We start from the raw sequence: 21,397 nt of genomic DNA, 5'->3' as shown, positions 1-21,397 counted from the left end.
AGGCCTCCTCGACACTTGCTGAGTCACAATCTGTTTTAAAACAATCCCTTGGGGAGGCCTTACAAACATAAATTTTGTGAATGACTGCGAGTCCATCGTGGGTCAGAGCTGTATTTCTAAGTACCCTCCAAGCCTCAGTTTCCCCATTGCTAAACGAGGATTCTAATACCTAGGGTTCAGAGGGTTCACCGAGCACTTGGCCACAGCAGGAGCACAGAAAACAATCGCTGTTTTCATGTACTGAATGGGACTCTCTGCCAGCTGCCCAGACGGCCCCTGGCTGGGAGTTCACAAATGTCCTGACTTTCCAAGGAAGGCAAACAAAGCGCTCTCCTTCCTTGGGCTTGGGGCTTGACACATGGGATCCCTGGGCTGCCCATCTCTGTGCATCTGGACTATTCTTTCAGCTCCAGACCTCTGACTTCACCAGACATCGTCTCCAATTCTCCATCCTGAATCCCAGCGTGGGGGCAGCCCCTCCCTCATCTCTGCTCTAAACCACAAGTCACATTTCTTAGAGCCAAAGAAAGTGAAAACCCAGACAATTCCTCTAGAATTTTTTTTCATAAAATTACTATTTTTTTCATAAAATCAGAAGAAACCTGGGTTTGCCAGATACTTTGATGAAGAAGTATTTTTACAAAGATAGTGACTCAGCAGTTTCATTTATAGGGTAACTTGCTTGAGAATACCTCTCTGATAGTCATCAAAGTGCAACAGGGCAAACCAATTTTAGAAATTGAGCAGCATGGAGGAGGGGATAGCTCAAGTGGTAGAGCACGTGCTTAGCAAGCACAAGGCCCTGGGTTCGATCCCCAGCACCTTCTCCAAAAATAAATTAAACCTAATTACCTCCTCCCCCCAAAATAAATTAAACCTAATTACCTCCTCCCCCCAAAATAAAAAAAAATTTTTAAATAATACAACAGTAAATAAATAAAATGTTAAAAAAAGAATTTGGGAGGCAACCATTTTTTTCACCATTTTCCCACAAATCATTAATCAAAAGCCATTTCTCAAGTCCAACAGACTCTGCATTTTTCCTGTACAAAGGCTGAAATTTATTTTCTACCCACTTGCCACTGATTGACAGAGCCCTGCAGAAGCGTCTGAGTATCTGCACTTACATTTGACTGACTCAAGGGTTTGGGAGAACCACCTGCTGGACTCTGGCCCCAGGGGCCCAGCCCGGGCTGGGGGAGACTCAGTGTGTGAATATTTGTCCAGCAAGTACCTTCAAGGTCTCCTGGAAGGTCGGCTCCACTGTGTTCTTTTGGACTCCAGTCTTGCGTTTTCCCTGGGAGGATCTGTCAGGCAGCAGATAAGTCTTGACGTACCTAGTGGCCAAACGAGGTGAAAACTCAGCGTTTCCGGGGGCAGGGGGTGGGGTGGGGTGGGGTGGGGGTTGGGTTCGGGAGGAAAATCACACCTCAGCGTTTTCTTTTCCCGCTTCCCGCTGCGTTTGGGGTTGACTGCGAGGGCTTAGTGGCCCTGCCACTGACGGTGAACAGGAGAGTGCTGTGTACACAGCTCCTGGTCGATACCATCTCTGTCCATAATCCTCTGGAATGTTCCTGGGGGCTTGACGCTCCCCCGGCTGGCCTCATGCCCTGCTCCTGGAGTCTGAATTACTCATCAATTGCCAGGGGGTGACAACCAGGGAACCGGAGGCTCCCAGGGCTCTGTGGGGTGGGGCAGGTTTCTAAACTGCCTGGATGTAGAGGCCGCGTGCCATCTGGTCCTCCCTCCCCCTACCTCTGTCCCCCCTAACCCACAAGAAAAACAAGTGGAAGTGGAAAGTGGACGCTTCACACTGTGCTTTTTCCCTGTGGGGCCTCAAACACTGCCGTCCCAACTGCGGAGGACCGGCGTCCATGAGCCCTCTCTGCAGAGGAAACGTGCCAGGGGCCACCTGTGCCCAGGCCATCCCTCCACTGGGTCCCGAGCCAGCCCTCCCTGGCTCCTCTGGCTGCTTCACTGATGGCAGCGACACTGCTTGCCCAGGTCCCGTCCCCACAGGCTAGAAACAGGCTCAACCTTCCCAAAGCAACAAAGAGCCGGAACCCTCCCTCCCCAGACTCAGGCCTCTTTTTCACGCTCTTGGAAAAGTACTGTCACAGGTCACTGTCACTGATTCCTCACTATTCATTTACTCTTAAGTTGTTGATCATTATGAGCCCTCACACATGTAAAACAGGAGATGCACAGCGTTATCTGCAGAGCTTAAAGCATTACAGTAAAATGCACGCCCATGTGTCTACTTGCTTTATGGTGTTAAGTCCTCTATTTCCTTTCAGATCTTCTGTCTGGGTGTCCTACCCGTTACCGAGAGTGGAGTATTGTCTTGTCCAACTATTATTTAGAACTGTCTACTTCTCCCTTTAATTCTGTCAGCGTTTGCTTCTTACATCTTGATGGTCTGTTATTAGGAACACAGACATTTTTAACTGTTATAACATCTTGATGAATTGAAGTTTTTATTAATATATAACACCCTTTATCTTTTTAATCTTTTTTTGGCATTCTTTTTTTTATTGAAGTATAGTCAGTTTACAATGTTGGATCAATGTGTTCAGGAAAATGTTTCAGTTGTACATATACATACATATGTTTTCATATTCACTTTCATTATAGGTTACTACAAGATATTGAATACAGTTCCCTGTGCTCTACAGTATAAACTTGTTTTGTAACCTTTGTTAAGCTCTGTTTTGCCTGATATTGGTACGGCCACCCCCTGCTCACTGTTAGTTACCGTCTGCATGGAGTACCTTCCAGTCGTGTCACTGGACCTTAAGTGAGTCTCCTGTAGATGGCATATACTTGGCTCCAACATTTTTACCCACTCTGCCGATCTCTGTCTTTTGATTGGAGCGTCTAACTCATTTCTACTTTAATTACTGATAAGAAGTACTCACTTCTGTCATTTGCTGTTTCTCTTGCCTGATAGATTTCATGTCCCTCACTTCCTGCATTACTGTATTCTTTAGTGTTTAGTTGATTTTCTGTAGTGAAATTTTTAAATTCCTTGCTCTTTTTTTTAGTTTTGTTTTTGTTCTATAGCTATTTTTCTTGTGGTTACCAAGGAGATTACATTTAATATCCTAAAGCTATAACTTTAAGTTTTACCATCTTAACTTCAATAGGATATAAGACCTCTCTGCTCCTTCTCAGCTCTGTTCTCACCTCTTCCTATTGCTGACATCACAAAATTATGTCTGCATATGCATGTGACCCAAAAACACGATAATAATTCTTTTAAACGCATTAGTCTCCTAAATTATGTCAAAAACAAAGTGTGGAGTTACAAACCAAAATTACAATAATAAGAGACTAATCATCTTTTAAAATGCATTAGTGTCCTAAGTCATACGAAACAAAAAGTGGAATTACTTACCACTATTACAATAATTCTAGCTTTTATAATTGGCTGTGCATTTGCCTTTATTGTGGCCTTTATTTTTTCACATGTTTTTGAGTTACTGTCTAATGTCTTTTCATTTTACCTGCAGTTAAATCTTCTGCATTTCTTGCAGGGCAGCTCTGGTGGTAACGAACTCCATCAGCTTTTGTTTAGCTGATTCTGTTGTAATTTCTCTCTCACTTTAGAAGAATGGTTTTGCTGTGTTATTTTCTTTTCTTTTCTTTCAGCACTTTGTATTTACTGACCCACTGTCTTTTGGCCTCTAAAGTTTCTGATGAGAAATCTGCTGATAATCTTCTTAAGGATCCCTAGCACGTGACGACTTACTTCTCTCTTGCTGCTTTCAAGATTCTCTCCTTATCGTCCAAACATTTGTTCATGATGTGTCTCAGTGTGGTTCCCTTTGAGTTCATACTTGGAGTTCAAAGAGCTTCTGTGATGTTTATATTCAAGTCTTTCATCAACTTTGGAAAGTTTTCAGCCATTATTTCTTCAAGAAGTCTCTGCTCCTTGCTCTCACTTATTCTGGGACTCCCACAATGCATATGTTGGTCCACTTCATGGTATCCCAAAGGTCCTTTAGGTTCTGTTTGCTTTTCTTTAATCTTTTTTCTTTCTGTCTCTCAGATTCAGTAATTCCCATCATCCTATCTTCAAGTTCACCTATTCTGTGTTTTACCTGTTCATAGCTGCCTTTGAATCCCTCTAGAATTTTTCATTTCAGTTATTGTAGTTTTCAGCTCTAGAATTTGTTTGTTTCTTTTCAGGTTTTCTATCTCTTTATTGATATTCCTATTTTGTTTATGTATTATTTTATTGACTTTCTCCACATCTTTCTTTGGTTCTTTGAGCATCCTTAAGACAGTTGTTTGTTTTAAAGTCTTTGTCTAGTAAACCTGCCATCAGATCTCTTTCAGGGGCAGTTTCTGTTGGTTAATTTTTTCCCTTTGAATGAGTCCTGCTCATTTCCTGTTTCTTTATATGCCTTGTGATTTTTTTGTTGTTGTTGTTGAATACTGGACATATGTATCTAATAATGTGTTAACTCTGGAAATCAAATTCTCCCCCTTCCTCAGGGTTTGCTGTTGTTACATTTATTGGGTTTTTAATAAATTTATTGTTGTGTTAGTTTCAGGTGTACAGCAAACTGATTCAGTTTATATATATATTCTATTTCAGATTCTTTTCCATTATAGGTTATTACAAGATACTGAATATAGTTCCCTGTGCTCTACAGTAGGTACTTGTTATCTATTTTACATATAGTAGTATGTATCTATTAATCTCAAAAGCCAAATTTATCCCTCCCTTGCCCTTCCCCCTTTGGTAACCATATGTTTGTTCTCTATGTCTGTGAGTCTATTCTTGTTTTGTAAATAAGTTCATTTGTGTCTTTTTTTTGATTCCACATATAAGTGATATCATATGATAGTGTCTTTCTCTGTCTGACTTACTTTACTTAGTATGATTATCTCTAGGTCCATCTATGTTGCTGCAAATCGCACTACTTCATTCTTTTTTATGGCTGAGTAGTATTCCATTGTATACATATACCATAGCTTTTTTATCCAGTCATCTGTCAATGGACATTTAGGTTGTTTCCACGTCTTAGCTATTATAAATAGCACTGGTATGAACACTGAGGTGCATGAATCTTTTTGAATTAGAGTTTTCTCCAGATATACGCCCAGGAGTGGGATTGCTGGATCATAGGGTAAGTACCAAGATTTAAGGAATCTTGGTACTGTTCTCCATAGTGGCTGCACCAATTTACATTCCTTCCCCCCAACAGTGTAAGAGGGCTCCCTTTTCTCCACACTCTCTCCAGCATTTATTATTTACAGACTTTTGGATAATGGCCATTCTGACTGGTGTGAGGTGATACCTCATTGTAGTTTTGATTTGCATTTCTATAATAATTAGCAATATTGAGCATCTTTTCATATTCCTGTTGGCCATCTGGATGTCTTCTTTGGAGAAATGTCTATTTAGGTTTTCTGTGCATTTTTAAAAATTGTTTTTTTTTTATATTAAGCTGTATGAGCTGTTTGTATACTTTGGAAATTAATCCCTTGCCAGTTGCATCATTTGCAAATATTTTCTCCTGGTCTGTAGGTTGCCTTTTTGTTTTGTTTATAGTTTCCTTTGCTGTGCAAAACCTTTTAAGTTTACAAGTAACAACTAGAAGAAGACATGTAAAATATGTATAACCAATGAAGAATTGTATTGAAAATAGGTTTAAATGGATTTTAAAAAAAACCTCCTGTAAATAAAAAAAATCTCTTGTAATTTTAAAATGATAATTCAATAGAATAATAGACAAAAGATATGAATGGGGAGTTCACAGAAAGGGAACAAACCCTAAGTGGTTAATACATATATAAAGTTGTTTTGTTATTAATCAGGGAAATGCATGTTAAAATAATGATGAGATGCCATTTCATATCTGTCAACTGGGAAAAATTAATCTCTTTTTGGGTTGTGTAATACAGGATTTTAATTTTATCTTTCCTACATGAATACTCAAAGTTTCCAACACCGTTTATTGAAGTCCATCTTTTCTGCATTGATTATTAATAGCTGCTTGATCATTTGAGTTCCCATACATGCTAAGGTCTGTACCTGGACTTTCAGTTCTGCTCTGTTGACCTCCTTGTCTATCCCTGCATCCATAATACACAGTTTGAATTACTAAGCTTTATAGTAATTCTTGCCATAAGTCTTCTTGATTTTTTTTTACAACTGTCCTGATTATTCTTGAACTCTCACTTTTTCACATAAACTTTAGAATCAGTATGTCTATCATCTTATGCCAGAACTTAGACAAAGAAACTTACGGATTGCACTTTTTCTTCTTTTCCTCCCCATAGGCAAGGTTCTTACAAGCCTTGATGCATATTTCTAAAGAATGAGTTCTGAAGCAATAACGAATGGCAAATTCTATTTCTCCAGTGACATTAGCGTTGTCAAAATTGCCCATCTCTGTACAAGTGCTGTTAATGCTAATTAAACTTCCCTGAAATCAAAAAGGACAGAGAGAATGAGTTACTTCACAGTTAGTCAATTTTTTTGCAGTTTTGATTTCAAGGTATCAGATAAATCAAAATTCACACAGAGCACACTTCCTGGCTCACGTGATGTTAATAATGCACCAGCTTGTCCTTTGCAAAACAAGTTGCCACATACGCTTTCCTAAGGAGATGAGGAATCCTCAGATATGGGTCTGCCTAGCAATAAAGGTTACACAATCTCATTCTTGAACACAGATCACCGGGGAAGAAGTAGGTTATTTTCCATGCAACTCTGCAAAGCTGGCTCTCCAAGGGCAGATCATATCCATGGCAGGAATAGCGCTGTGGGAAGCAGCACAGGATGGGGGCCAAGTGACTGGGAATCACATAAAGCTTGACTCAAATTCTGCTCCCCATCGGCCATGTCAAAGTCTAAATGGAAAAATTAATACTATTCTCGTAGAGTTATGGTAAAGAGTAAATGGAATAAAGTATATAAAATATGCAAAGACAATAATAAACTGTGTTTAAATTTTTATGGGTTCCTAGCATGAAAAGCGAAACCACCACCATAAGTTAGGGCCCCCTAAGCTGAGACGCCGTGGAGCAGTCGCACTAAATGACAGCACAAACTACCTCATCACCATCCAAGTTGCTTAAATATTTGCCAACCTTTGCACGCAACCAATCTCACTGCTGACCCTATAGACACAGGGAACCCTGTGTGATTTCCACTTTCCCAGTTGGCTCCTCAAGACTGTAAAACATCCTGGAAGGAAACTGAGAAGAAAGCCTGAGTCTCTCTCACTAGAGAGAGAGCTCAAAACCAGACCAAACCAACAGCTCATCAGAGGGACCCGAACTTGAATGAACTCATGCCAAGAACCCAACCAACCGTCACCACACCCAGTCGCCAACCCTGAAAAATGTTATCCGCCAACGCCCACACAGCTGTTAAGATGGGAAACAGTTTTGAAATTTTACTCACCGAGAAAGGCATGGAGTGGTGAGACAGCAGGAACAAGGGAGGTACAAGAGGGTGAGGCTGGAAGATCACAGGGAGGGAAGTTTGGCAAAAGGTGTGAGAGCTGCTTGAGAGAAGAATGAGGTGGATGAATGGAGGTGCTAGAAAGTTCTGGTAATTAACCTGGCACTCATCACTGGCCTCCACGCCGGGCTAGGGCAGACTAAGTCGTACTACACCAACTCTCCTACCAAGAACATGCAGAATGCTGAATTAAAGAACAAGTTGTTTCAAGGCGTCGTAGAGCTACCAGGGCAGCCAGGGAGCACGGGTCCAGGATGCTGAAGGGAAGCGCTGTGAGGCAAGCCTGACATCCCGTGCTGGGTGCCCTCGTGGCCTCTGTCCACAGGGAGGGAAGCAGCGCAGGGCGGGGAGGCCGGGTCCCGCTAAACGCAGCCGCTGTGAGGCCAGAAGGCGAGCACAGTGACAGACCTCTGGCCCAGGCTGTGGGGGACAGAGCCCGGGAGCTCAGCTCCCAGAGCAAAGGGAAACGCGGTGAGGTCAGAGCGACACTGGATGCTGCTTCCCCGCAAGACCTTTTCTGAGTCGGAAGCAGTTGCCGGGAGGCTGAGAAGCTTCATTCATCTTACTAGAGAGAGAAAAATGGAGTTCAGGCCCACCTCAGAGGGGCTTGGTAAACATCCAGACTTCCAGCTGGGACCCCTCGAAGGCCTTCTCCCCTAGGAGGATGCGCCCCCGGGCAGTGGACCATCCTCACAAAGACCGAAACCCAGCTTTGAAGGAGCTCAGCACCGGGTGGGCAAAGACTACTGGCCTCCCTCCTAGACCTCTGTTCTGCTGGAGCAAAAGCAAGGTCTCTCTGAAGGAAGACAAGACCCATCTTTCCCATTCAACTGGGAACTCGGGGACAGCAGTGACCCTGCAGGTTTCTACCCTCTGTCCAATCTCCAGCACCAGCTCAATGCCTGCCTCAGGGTAAATCCTCAATAACTGTTGATGAAGTGAATAAAGAAAGCACTTGAAGTATTTTGATTTTAAAAGTTCTCCCTGGGAGGAGGGAATTAGCTCAGTGGTAGAGTGCATGCTTAGCAAGCATCAGGTCCTAGGTTCAATTCCCACTACCTCCGTTAGAAAAATTAGATTAAAAATTTTTAATTAAAAAGAAAACTTCTCTGTAAACAGTATGGTGTGAGGGGTTGTGCTGTCCTGTCCTGAAGGAGCAATAGAATTGAAGTGAGAAGCCTAGGGATGGGGGGAGGGTCATCCTAACCTTGGATGACTTTAGTTAAGTCCCTTAACTGAAGATTCTGGAGGGAAAATATTTGAAAATAAAACCACATGTAGGCACATCATAATAAAAATCGCTGAAAATCCAGGACAAAGAGAGACATCTGAAAAGTAGAGGAAAAAAAGATATGTTACCTTCATGGAAGAAACAACATGGGCAGAAGAGGGTGGAACGAAGCGCTCCTGGGGAGGCTGGCATCTGCCGTGGGGCAGGGGCGAGCGGAGGTCGGGTGCAGACTCGGGAGGTTAATTTTGGTATCATGGAGGATTTGAGGATTCCAAGCTGATTCTCTTTTGTGTGTGTTAAGTGGGAAGAGGTTTATCTATGGAGAATGAGGAAGAAGAGCGGGGAGAAGTTCTGAAGATTTAAAAAGACTGAAAGAAAGTGTGAAATGATTGTCCTGAGAGCAGGAAACTGAGTCACCAGGGCTGCTGACTCTGCTCGGGGGCATCTGGAGCTGTTGACACAAAAGACATACCTAAACCCACACCCCCACGACAGGTGTTAGGTCTGCCCTACTGTGTGCACAGCTGTTCAGGTGCAGGTACAGAGAAGGTGCACGGCTGGTCCATTCAGCCTGGCACCCAAAATGAAAACCATCCAGGAGGCATGAGAAGTACTCGTCCTTCATTCTATAAGATAAGCAGAGGTCAAGACAGGTTGAGACCCACCCCCAAATTACACAGCAGATCAGAAGCCGAGTTGGAGGTGGACCTGGGTTCTTAAGGCCTTGGGCCATCAACTGCATATCTGCTTGGCCGGGCAAAGTGCAGCCGTGGAACTTGAAAGGCCAGCAGAGCCCGTCCTTTAGTCCACCGCATTCCTTTGGAGATAACTTATGACCCCACCACCACTGATTGCCCCCGGAGGGTTTTCTGCTTCTGTTTTCCCTGTAGACAGAGCAGAATTTTGAAGGCAGTTGTAACTTTGAGCAGCAAATAGAGTCGACCAAGAGGTCCCCGCCCAGTAGAGCAACTAAGAGCTCAGTCTGACTGGTATTAGAGCCATCGGTCCTGTCTGGTTTTGAAAGAGGAGAACTAAGTAAGGCAGGCAGGGTGCGTTCAGTGACTTTCCCTGAAGGCCACAAGTTATCTATTGTAACCACAAGCAAGGCCTGATGCTCTTTTCTCTTACAAAAGCAGAAAGCGAGGAGTCCACTGAAACCATACCTACTCTTAAAAAAATTAAAAAAAAAAAATCTTGATCCCCAAAAGCACACAGAGAGTATTACTGTGGGGAAGTCAGGCCTGCAGTGGAGCCAGACAGACATCCCCTCAGCGCCCTGACACTTAGTGGCTGTGTGATCTAGAGCAGCTCTCTTGCCCTCCATAGCCTCAGCTTCCGCATCTGTAAAATGGGGTCTATTGTACAGAACTGGTATAAGGCTCAACTGGTTTCTCCATCTAAAAAGAGAACCGTGCCGGTGCTTAGCAAGTTTATTAATCCTCTGAAAATGCCACACGATGTGGTTGCCCTTTGATCTTTTTCTTTTTTACAGTGAAATACATTAAAAAGTCCATAGAATGAATAGGAATAAATAATAATTATTAAATGAACATCCATATACTCCCTGCTCAATGTCAGAAAACTAACAAAACCAGGACCCTGGAAGAGCCCTGTGGCCCCTCCCCTCTGATCTCTATTCCTGTCCCCAAGTCAATGCTGTACCAGAATTTTCTGTTAATCATCTTTGGTTTTCTGTTTGGTTTTATTACATATGTATATATCCCCCAAATAATCTATCAGTTAGTTTTGACTAATTTTGGAATTTATATAATAAGAATCATATTGTGTACATATTTCTCCAGTAATTTACTTTCTCTTGATACTATGTCTTTAAAATTCATCTTGTTGTTCAATAAAAATAAATAAAATAAAATAAAATTCATCTCTATGGTTAGGGATAGTTTTAATACATCCATCATCATTCCCCAACAGTGTTCCGTTGGATGAACAAGCCATAACATATTCATTCTTTCTTATGTTTTTTAATTTTTAATTTTTTTACACGAAAAAGCATTTGTATACATGTTTATTAAGCTATTTCATGACATTTACACATACTGTTTTTGAAACCTCAAAGTTCTTTGATCATTGCAATATTGCTTTCAAATAAGCATGGCAAAACCTTAAATATTATATTATTCAGATTATTTTTTAAAGAGATCTCTCTAAGAGATCACTCTACTATAACCTTTTACTGTTTTTTTAAATAAAAATAGGTTGATATGGGTAGATAGCTAAATACAATACTCTTTTTAAAAAAATGAGTGTAACCAGAAAAGTTTAGAAATTCAAAGGAAAACAGAAGTTTCCAAAACCGCAGGGAACTCTGGGTGATGGACAGGAGTAGACATTTTGGGCCAGTCCCTATTTAGAAGTGACCCAAATGCCACAAGCCTGTTCCACATCTCAAATTTATGTTTAAGGGAAACAACTAGGGAGTTGGGCTTTTACTTCTTCAAAGATTAAAAATCCCTCAGACATGCCAAGCTCCTGCCCATCCACGTCTGAGGAGCTCCAGTGTCTAAGGAGCTGCAGGTGGTCACTTCGCCAATTCCAGATTCGCTGGCAGGAGACACATCAACGGCATGAAACATCAACATGGCGGGTGGGCAGAGCTCGGAGGTAGAGCACATGCTAACAGGCATGAGGTTCTGGGTTCAATTCTCAGGACCTCCATCAAAAAAAAAAAAAAAGCAAAAACAACAACAACAAAGAAAACATTGGTATAAATGCATTCCTTTTCAGGCTTTTTTTTTAAGAAGAAAAAACGAAATTGAAAATTGGACAGGAAATCTGATATGGTTTTTTTCTCCCAAGGAGACGCTAAAAAGTTAACCATGTATGTCTTCACTCTGCCAAGATCTAACTCCTGATGATGGGAGTTTTGTTTTGTTTTTGTTGTTTTTAAACAAATTGGGGCTTTTCTTCTCAAAAGGCATTACTTGTTTATGGAGAAGATACAGAAAATACAGATAAGACAAAAAAAATTTAAGAAAAAAGCATAAGCCCACCATTCCAGGGTCAACCTTTCGGCAGAATCCTTTCAGTTGTTTTACAACGTCCACAGTATAATCATTTTATTTTTATAAATATGTGCTACTATAATACTATTTTATAATTATACTTTCATTTATCAATATATATTTTCCATATTAATATTCTTTAACCACATTATTTTTATTAGTCACAAGGGTTCCTCTGAATAAATGCACCATAATTTATTCAACCATTGCTCTAGTCATTTTGGTTATTTCCAATTTTTCAAATTTAAAAAATAATAAACAATGCTGCTCTGGACAACCATGTATACACATTTTTGGCAATGTCATGATTTTTTAAAAAGAATATTTTCTGTAACTAAAATTGCTGAATTAAAGACAGCCTGCATTTTAAAGCCTTTGATACACGTTGCTCATTGCCCTCCATTTCACCCTAGCAGTTTGTAAGAATGCCTGCTCCTCCACACGCTTGCCAACACTGAGCTGCATCATTTTTTAAATTTGCTAAAATGGTCCCCAAATAGCATTTGCTTTAATTTTGCACTGACTTAACTACTTAGGAGGTTGAGTGCTCCCTCTATTTATTGCCCATTTCTATTTCTACTTTTGTAATAAGCAGAGATGTAAGACGCCTTTTCTAGTTCCAATTTCTTGTTTCTCAGAGAATATAAATGTCTCTCAGAAGAGAAGGCAACATCTTCCCTGGGCAATAAATAATACTGTTATTATTTGGGCAAGAAGTAATACTGTTATTCACTTTGTGGGAGTTCAGTTTTCCTCAAACACTGCTTCAGTCTAAAGGGAACAGGTTAGGATTAAATGCATAATGATTCACTCTCGCGATGATAAATGTTAAGGCCACAACAGAGCAGGCTTTAGAAGAAAAGGAGACAAGAGCCCCAGCTGAATCTGCGCAATGGTTTGGAGGAACTTTGCTAAGAAACAGGCTGAGCAGGATGAATACGCTCACCGAACCGCCTTACCCCAACATCGGTCGCCCCCGACATGTGAAGGTTTTCCAGGTGTGACTCAGCCTCAGGGAAAGCACTTAGTTTAAGAGTTCAACAGATCCCCTAGGATAGTACAGAAAGCCTGGGCTTTGCCTCACACGGCCCCTGAGGGATGAACCAGAGTTTGCAGTTATGACCTTAGCAAGCTGTGTAACCCCTTAGCAACCTGTGTAAGCCTCAGTTTTCCCATTTGTGAAATGGGATAATAGCATCCTTCAACAAGATCATGGCAAGAATAACTGAGAGGTGAAGCTCCTAGCTCTGTAATTAGCACACAGTAGGCTTTCAATAATTGACAGCTCTGATAAGAATTCACCCAACCATTTCACAAATATTTACTGAGTGCCATTTAAGTGTCAGGCACTGCTCTGGGCACCTGGGAATTACAATAGACAATAAATAACAGATAAGCCAATTATACAGCTGTAGAAGGTGATAAGGAAGCGGATAAACACAGAGCAGGTGAGGGCGGCGGGCAGTGGGAGCAGGGCCAGGAGTGGACCTCCCTGAGAAGGTGACCTTAGAGCAAAGACCTGAAGGAAGGGAGGGAATGAGCTTGGTGCCTGGGAGAGGGAATAGCCCCAGGAACGGCCCAGGGCAGGTGTGAGTCTGGGGGGGTCAAACTCCGGCGGTCAGTGAGGTGAAGCAGAGTGAACGGGGGCAGGTGTGAGAGGTCCCAGCTCATGCAGGGCCCCGAGGACCACTGTTGGTGGATCCTAGCCTGCGTGCCTGCCTCCAGGTCGGTTTCTAGGCACACAAGACATGACTCTGGCCCTCAGAGGAGTTTACAGTCCGGTCTAGCAGGCCCTGGACAGTTCAGGGGAAACTGCCCCTTGGGCTCCCTCGGACGGAAGGTTTCCTCTCACCCTACGGGGTCAGCCTTACAAAGGCCCCGGTGGCTGGGAGCGTCATGGAGCCTGTATGTCACCTACGGTAGAGATAAGCCTTCTCCTGGGTCTTGGAAAAGCGACCAGAGGCCACCCCTATGCTCTCCCTGTCTCGTACTCACCACAGGGTTCAATTCCAGGAGAGAATGTTCTAGAGTTGCCCTTGCTCACCTCCCGGCTGGGGAAATGTTTTCACAGTGCTTCCTCCCCTTTCTGAACCACTCTCAAACATAAACAGCACCTGGAAGGTGCTGAGCCACCCTCCGACGCCAGCTCTCTGAGACATCCTGGCATGGCCACCCTGGACCCCCACTCCTTGGGGCATCCAGGAAGCCGCAGCCAGGCCTCGGGTGTGGCTGGATGTGGCTGGATCTGGCCAGCTCCATGTCCACGCTGTGAGACCCGGGGCCGGGGCTGCCCTCGGCCCAATGGGGAGGGCCCCACCAGGGGACTTGCATGACATAAATTTGCATTTCAGTCCTTGACCAGTGTGGACACACAGATCTGTTTGAGAACTGAGTGAAAACACTTCCTTCTCCCCAGGAAGGTGCCCAGAGGCACAGACACAACCTTCTGGAGACCGTTCCAGAGGCCCTGGGAGAGAGCTGCTACTCCACGTGCTCCTTGGCACACAGTCACTGTATCCAGCGCTGGGTTGTCCGATAGAAGGATTGCCAGCCAATAAGTAATTTAAAGTTCTCTAGCAGTCACATTTTTTTTAAAAAAAGAGATAGGTGAAATTAATGGCGTATTTTATTAATGTAATGTATCCCAAATACTATCATTTCAACACATATCAATAAAAAATTATTAATGAGACATTTTACCTTTACACTAAAATCTTCCAGACCCAGTAGGTACCTCATACTCACAGAATATCTAAGCTCGGACTAGCCGCATTTCAAGTGCCTAACAGCCACGTGTGACTAATGGCTACTACATTGGACAGCACAGCCCTAGACCATTAAAGAATCCTTGACAAATGACATACCTGACTCGAGTCTGAAATGGCTAGGTCTCAGCGCATGTGTTTCTGAAACTTCACTGTGCATCTGAACCTCCTGAGGCTCCTGTTAAACTGCAGATTCCGACTCCAGTAGGTAACTTTGGGGTAAGGCCTGAGGTTCTGATTTCCAAGCTCCCAGGTAATGCCAATGCTGCCGGGCCCCACACTTTGAGCAGTGAGGGTGTAGAGCAATGGTTCTGATGGAAGCAGGTCCACCCCCGGGAGCCAGTGGTTGGAGCCAAGGGATGGGTTGGGAGCTGTAAACATTCAGTGGATTGAATCAAGGATGACAGCTATCCTTCAGTGCATGGGTCTGGACTGCTTCTGCCATGACTTTTGAGTGTTCCACTGGACATTCATGTAGATGGAGGAAAAGTTTATCATTTTCTGAAGTGAACACAATTTTCCACAAAAAGCACAACTGCCCCAAGGCACGGAGAGGTTAACTCCTTGCCACTAAAGGAGCTGCAACAGGAACCAAGACATGGGTTTCTAGACATGAGTTATTAACCACTACAAGACGCCACGAAATGTGTGCATTTGTTTGATTCCCAAAGCAATCCAATAAAGCAATAAAGAGAACAACTTTGATGCCATCTCCTCAATGGGGACTCTGAAATTTAGAGTTTTTGAGATTGCTTAAGATCATTTAATAAGTGAAAAGGCTATGACTGGAACTGAAGCCACAGCGCCCCTCACCCAAGGCTCTGACATTCCTACACGTATCTGTGTTGAGGCACAGAGTAAACATTCATCTAATGTTTTAAATAATGAATGAATGAATAAAAAGACCTGCCTATGATTAGACACTAAATTTAAGGCATCACAAAGCGATCTTGTTTGAGAACAAAGTTGGAAGACAAACTACTCAACCTCAAGACTTCCTACAAAGCCACAGTAATCAAGTCAGTGTAGTTTTGGCCTAAGGAGGACAAAGAGATTCAGCGCAGAACAGAAGAGAGAACCTGGAAAAAGATCCACAAGTATATGGTCGTTTGATTTTCAACACAGACACCAAAGTCAATGGAAAAACGAAATTCTCTTTTTGAACAAATGGTGCGGGAATAACTGTGTACTCATATGGGGAAAAAATGAAGCTCAGCGTGTCCCTTACCCCATTCATGAAAATTAATGAGCTACAGCATGGACCTCACATAGAAGCTAAACTTTTATAAAACCTCTAGAAGAAAACACGGGAGACTAGCTTCACGACTTGTGGGTAGATAAGAAAGACATAACTGTAAAAGGACAACGTGATGCATCAGGCTTCATCAAAACTAAGAACCCTCATCCAAAGACACCATTACTTATTAATTACCCTCTGTAGGTATGAAAATGTTCACAGTAAGATGTTAAGAAGAAAACCACCATCAAAGTATAGCCAGGTTTTCCCAGCTCTCAATCGAAGTAAAATACTCCATCTGAGCTGTATCAGGCCCCCGTCAGCCCCACAAAACAAAACTCCACTCGTACCCTTGCCTATGAATCCAACCGGACATCACACCGACCACACGGCATATGTCAAGGGTATTAGACGAGACTCACGTGTCTCAAGCCTCCTGAGAACAGCGTCGTGGGCGTTGGACTGGATGAGACACCCTCTTGCTTCAAAACAGGGCTGGTAGAGCGTTTGGGACTCTCTTGACTGAAAGGTTTCAGAATATCTGGTGTGCTGACCTTCTGGAAAAGAAAACACAGAATTAGTAGTATAGTCTGCATCCAATTTGATTCTGTTCAGATGTGATGACTTCAGCAAGCACAGTCTGCATCTATTACCTGGTGCCCCTAAATGCAAACTTCCGCTGGGATAAACATACATACACACACACACACCCCTGAGGGCCCCAGGGCGGACACCATCAAGCCTCGGGACATTCGTGAATAGTGATGGACGGGTTAGCAAAAGTCTTAAAGAAACTGAAGTCCGCATTTGACCTTAATAATGATGAAACCATTTAATCACATGGAATATAATATTCAGCCTAATAGAGTTTTGTCTCTTATGTGCTCATGAAAAAGGAAAAAAATCAAAATAGGTCTTTAAATTTATAAAAATATTTTAACAGATGGTGCTTCTTCTATAATGTGTACAGACTGTGCTTTCTAGTATGGTAGCCACCAGCCACACATGGCTGTTTAAATGTAAATTCCAATTAATTAAAATCAAATGAAATGAATAAATTCAGCTCCTTGGTTGCACTAGACACATTTCAAGTGCTCAGTAACCATGTGCGGCAGTGGCTAGAAAGTTCTATCGGACAGTGCTTGTACAGAGCAAAGAGGGAAAATCTCTCTCCGGCTGAAAGGACAAGGTTTCCAAATTGAGCCTTTAGGTTTTGACACTGGGGTGGAAGTAGAATTTGGGATATAAACAATTACACTGTGGTCATAGTTTTTCAGAATAAAAAATAAAGATGATTACAGAACAAGGGAAAGACGTGATAACCTCCAGTCATTGTTCATGCTCTCGATTCCCACAACTCAGCTCAACTCCATCAGACGCTTGTTAAGTGATGCTGTATTCAAGGTGCCACTCTAAGCCCTGGGGGTGGAAGAGGAGGAGCAGAGGAAGGAGAAGACGCGATGCCTGTTCTCCAAGGGCCCACTTGGAGCTCACTGGGGAAATAGACGCCATTAAAATGGAGGCACGAGCCAAGTCAACGCGAAAGAGACAGCTTATGCAGAAGGGGGATCTGGGATGATCTTCAGTGGGAGTAGGACCTGAGTGGGTGTCGAAGGCTGGCTGGGGAAAGGCCCAAAGGTAAGGCGTCCCAAGTGGAGGGGCTACCGTGACAGTCAGGTCTGGAGCATGTTCCTAGACCTGCTAGAGACCAAAGCACCTGCAGAGACGCAAGAGGCCAGGCAGAGACCTGGACACGAGACCAGGCAGGCACAGTGACGTGTGAGGGGTTCCAGAGGACAGGTAGCTGGAGGCACTAAAGCGGGGGCACAGGGGAGCAGACAGAGCTGGCAGAGCTGCCAGGGGAAGGTTGCAGGAGCGGAGGTGCTCAAAAAGGAGAGTATGAGAAAAGGCTCAGCTGAAATGAAAGAAATGCAGATTTTTAAAGTGACCTATCAAATTAGCAAATATTAAAATAACAAGTGAAAAGTTCAGTGTTGGCAGGAGTGCTGGAAACAGCTAGTCCACTCACAGTGGTCCTGTAAACTGAGGGAGCATCAGAGGAGCGCAATTCGGCAGCATGAATTAGAAGCCCTAAAAAGGAGCCGTTAAAAGTGACTTTCTATCTTTATCCACACAGGAAGAATTAAAACACATTAGATTTTCTTTAAAAAGCAAATTACAGCAGTAGATGCCACTTCTGTAAAATAAGCACACGCGTGTCGGCCAGCTGACGCCCGAGGCTCTGTGTTTCCTAAGTTTTCACTAGTGAGTAGCCACAGGGTTTAATACACAGAAAAGAACCCTTTTAAAATTAAAGACTAGAATTCTGGTCAATTGTGTCAAATGCGACCAAGTGACTGAAAAGGATGATTGCCAAATCAGCCACCTTACCCCTCAGTCACGGGGCCCCTGAGGACTCCCAGGAAGGCAGGGTCACACCTGGTTAGGGGGGCTGCAGCCCGCAGGGGTGCTGGGCATGAACAGGAGGGAGGGCAGCGACGGGCAAGAAGACTGACAGCAAGAGTTGATGACATTTTCCCAGTTTGGGGCCATGAGGAAGAAACGGAAGAGCAACTTCACGGGGAAGCTTTGAAAAGATGTGCTTATTTTTTAAGGTGGGGAAGATAGGGCATATTTGTAGATCGAGGGGCAGTGGTCGGAAAGGGGAAAAGCTGCAAATTGATGGAGCCAGGTCCCAGAGGAGAGCCAAGAGGAAGGAGACCCAACGCCTGGCAGAGGGCTCCACCATAGGAAGGAACGTCCACTTCTGAGGCAGGAGGAAAGGGCAGCTACCCATCCAGAGACACACCTCCATCCTCCGTGCAGGGCCCGGAGGGGTCTTGGAGAATGTGGACGCTTCCATTTGGAACACTGTGTAAGGAAACTGGTAAGTAGACAAGGAGAGAAAGGCTAAAACGGAGCTAAATATTTATGTGAAGCTTTGCACCTCCTAGGCGTTTAATACATAACCACTTCTTTAAGGCCAAATGGTTTTTGAACCATAGAGAAACTGATGGCAGAGAGTTCTAAAAAGGAACAAACAGAACTATCTTTACAGTAGCGACCACATGGCAGGGCAAAGTCATAGCTGGGGAAGACTGCTTCAAACAGGTCCCGACTTCGGAGAGCTTTAACGAAGCTCAAATGTAAATATTTCAAAATTATTAGAGAAGGCAGTACCACTGCGAAGAACACGCCTGCATGGGCTGACTAAGGAACCCAGCCTGAAATCTGTGTGCTCACCTCGGCCCGGGGGGAGTTCTGGAGGGCCTGGACGCCTTTGTCAGATCGACGGTCATCCAGATCCAAACAGCAGCTTGTCGTCAGTGCCACTGAGACAGGCATTTTTCTTTCCCCTTGTGATTTGTAATCTATTTTGGGCCAGATTGCGAAATATTGCCCTCAGTGAGGTCTACTCTGCAAAGAGTTCTTCCGTTTAATATTACGTGCTGAGAGCTCAATAAACATTAGGTTTGATTCCATCAATTGTGGACTCTCTGGGATCACAAAATACGTGCATTTGGAATTTCTTGCTGATTAGAGAAGAGTAATCATTCTTGCCTTTGAGACACCAACGCGGGGTTGTCTTTTATCATAAGCACTGACTCAGGTGTCAGAAAAATACCCGGGCTGGACTTGGCTAATTGATTAACACACACTCTGAGCCATGTTAAATCCCAGCCGAACAGTACCCCACCTCTCCTGGGACCATCGGAAGGCTCCAGTGCCCTGAAATCTGGGGACCAAGGGTTTCAATGGTTGAAGCCCAACACTGCGGCCTCCCTCCTTCTCTCAGCCGTTGGGGTGCGGCCAGCAGGCAGGGAAAGAGGTACAGGAACCCCAGGCCCTAGGGTGGGTTGTTCCTCTAGATTCCAGGCATCCACAGGAAAATCTCGTAACGGGATACTGAACAAAAGAGTCTTTCTCTCCATCTCTGTCCGCAGGCCCTCTCCTCGGAGATCACTCCTCCTAACAGCTCTCTATGGTTCCTTCCAGTTAACAGCTGTGAGTGTTTCATCAACCACACATTAATAAGACATGGAATGAAAGCCCGCTGGGAACACACGTGAAACCTCAATGGAGAGGTAAGAAGAATAAATTTCTTAATGAATCGTGGCCCGGATGCTCCCATGAGAGTTTCTGCACAACTTCAGAACATGCAGCTCAAGCTTAATGGACAGAGAAGTGACACGGAAGCAATCCTGAGCTGTTTTCTCAGTTCACGTCCTGGAGTCACCCTGTGGCTTTAAGACAGTTATCTGTTTCCGTGCCTCAGTGTAGCCACCGGCAAAGTGAGCACCGACATCCCCTACTTACAAAGGGCACCGCGTAGCGTCCTTAATGTTGGCAGGATGCTCCACAGCGTCCCAGTGCAAATGAGTAGAACTGTGTGAGCTCACCACCAGCCACGGCATGTGTAACTGCAGTCTGACCAATGTCCTATTTAAAGATGTACTCTTTAGACTACAGCCCAATAATTATTTGGCTTTTATAGATCATGCCATGATTACTGAGCACTTTATAAACATTTGGCTAAACTGCTCTTTAAAACAACCACATCTTCAAGTAAAGTAGGGACAGAGAATGCTTACAAAAAGTCGTAAGTATGCCCTACCAAGAGCGTGGCAGCAAAGCGGACACACAGGGGACAGAGGGTCTATGTGTTGGGGGCTCTCTAGCCATGGTCCCCATTCCTCCTTTCTACCCTTGAGCACCGCTGACCCTTGCAATCGCCTGGCAGGCCCACTCCTGTGCATGTGTAGCCCAGGAGGGTGAGCACCATGGAGGCCACATTATCTCAGCTTCAGAACATCAGAAGCTAAGCCTATGGATACTGGGGACACCCCATCCCCTGGCACATGACATCGGAAGTGGGAACATACCCCCCCGGGGTGTCTCTTGGTCCCAGAGTCATCATCTTTAATGTGACAGTAATAGCACAGACCGCAGAGGGGTCTTTTAAGGATTAAAAGAGGTAAATGCCTGTAGAGGCTTTACACTGAGAACAGCGCCTGGAACACGGGTAGCCCACGTTCAGCGACAGCGTCACAGTGACTCCATCCCACCCAGGCAAGGAAGGGAATCGTTCGTGTTTTAGAATCCCCTTCCTGAGCCCTTTTTCTTCAGTGGCCCTCATCTGTCCTCCTTACATGGGGCATAGAACAAAGAGGTTAAGAGATTACAATTTAGAAACATAATGAACTTGGTTTCTGCTCCTGGCTCCACCTCCTGTGAGCCTTGTGCTGTGAGACAGGGTGGAACACTCACTAAAACTCAGGTTCTAGATCTTTATCATGGGAATAACAATACGTTTCTCAGGAATGTTCTAAGAATGAAATGTGATCAAGTATATAACAGACACTGCCATCCGCCTGGAACACAGCGCTTCCTAAGCGCACCCTGACCCTCTCCTCCATCTGTGGATTCCGGAATGATGGTTTAGCATGGAGTTTATGTGGATGCTGGGAACCTGACGGGAACTAATGCTTGCTTGCACTTCAGAGTTTCAAAGACCTTCTAAGTGTGCACCACGCACCCTCGACGTGTTAGTGACGTCTGAGGACCACCACCAGCAGCGCCTGCTCACCTGCAAGCTGCTTTGGGACACGTGTAGGTGCTGCCCACCCCCATCTACTGGTTCAGAATCTGCATTTCAAC

At 44.1% G+C, this 21,397-nt stretch overlaps 1 protein-coding gene across 5 annotated transcripts in view; it reads right to left on the bottom strand.

The window, feature by feature from the left end:
* SYTL3 (synaptotagmin like 3) overlaps window positions 1-21,397 on the bottom strand; it is a 79,107-nt gene that overhangs the window by 8,311 nt on the left and 49,399 nt on the right. For 4 of the 5 annotated variants that reach the window (XM_072966108.1, XM_072966107.1, XM_015246593.3 and 1 more), the window contains 3 exons: window positions 16,162-16,296; window positions 6,262-6,440; window positions 1,235-1,337 (listed from right to left, as the gene is read on the bottom strand). In XM_072966108.1, the coding sequence (XP_072822209.1) occupies window positions 1,235-1,337; window positions 6,262-6,440; window positions 16,162-16,296 (417 nt within the window). The remainder of the gene's footprint in view (window positions 1-1,234; window positions 1,338-6,261; window positions 6,441-16,161; window positions 16,297-21,397) is intronic. The other variant, XM_031679915.2, reaches the window with a different exon arrangement.

This window comes from Vicugna pacos, chromosome 8, assembly GCF_048564905.1.
Source record: "Vicugna pacos chromosome 8, VicPac4, whole genome shotgun sequence".
Taxonomy (NCBI): Eukaryota; Metazoa; Chordata; class Mammalia; order Artiodactyla; family Camelidae; genus Vicugna; species Vicugna pacos.
The sequence above is the reverse complement of the archived record's forward strand: the minus strand, read 5'-3'. Positions and strand labels throughout refer to the sequence as shown.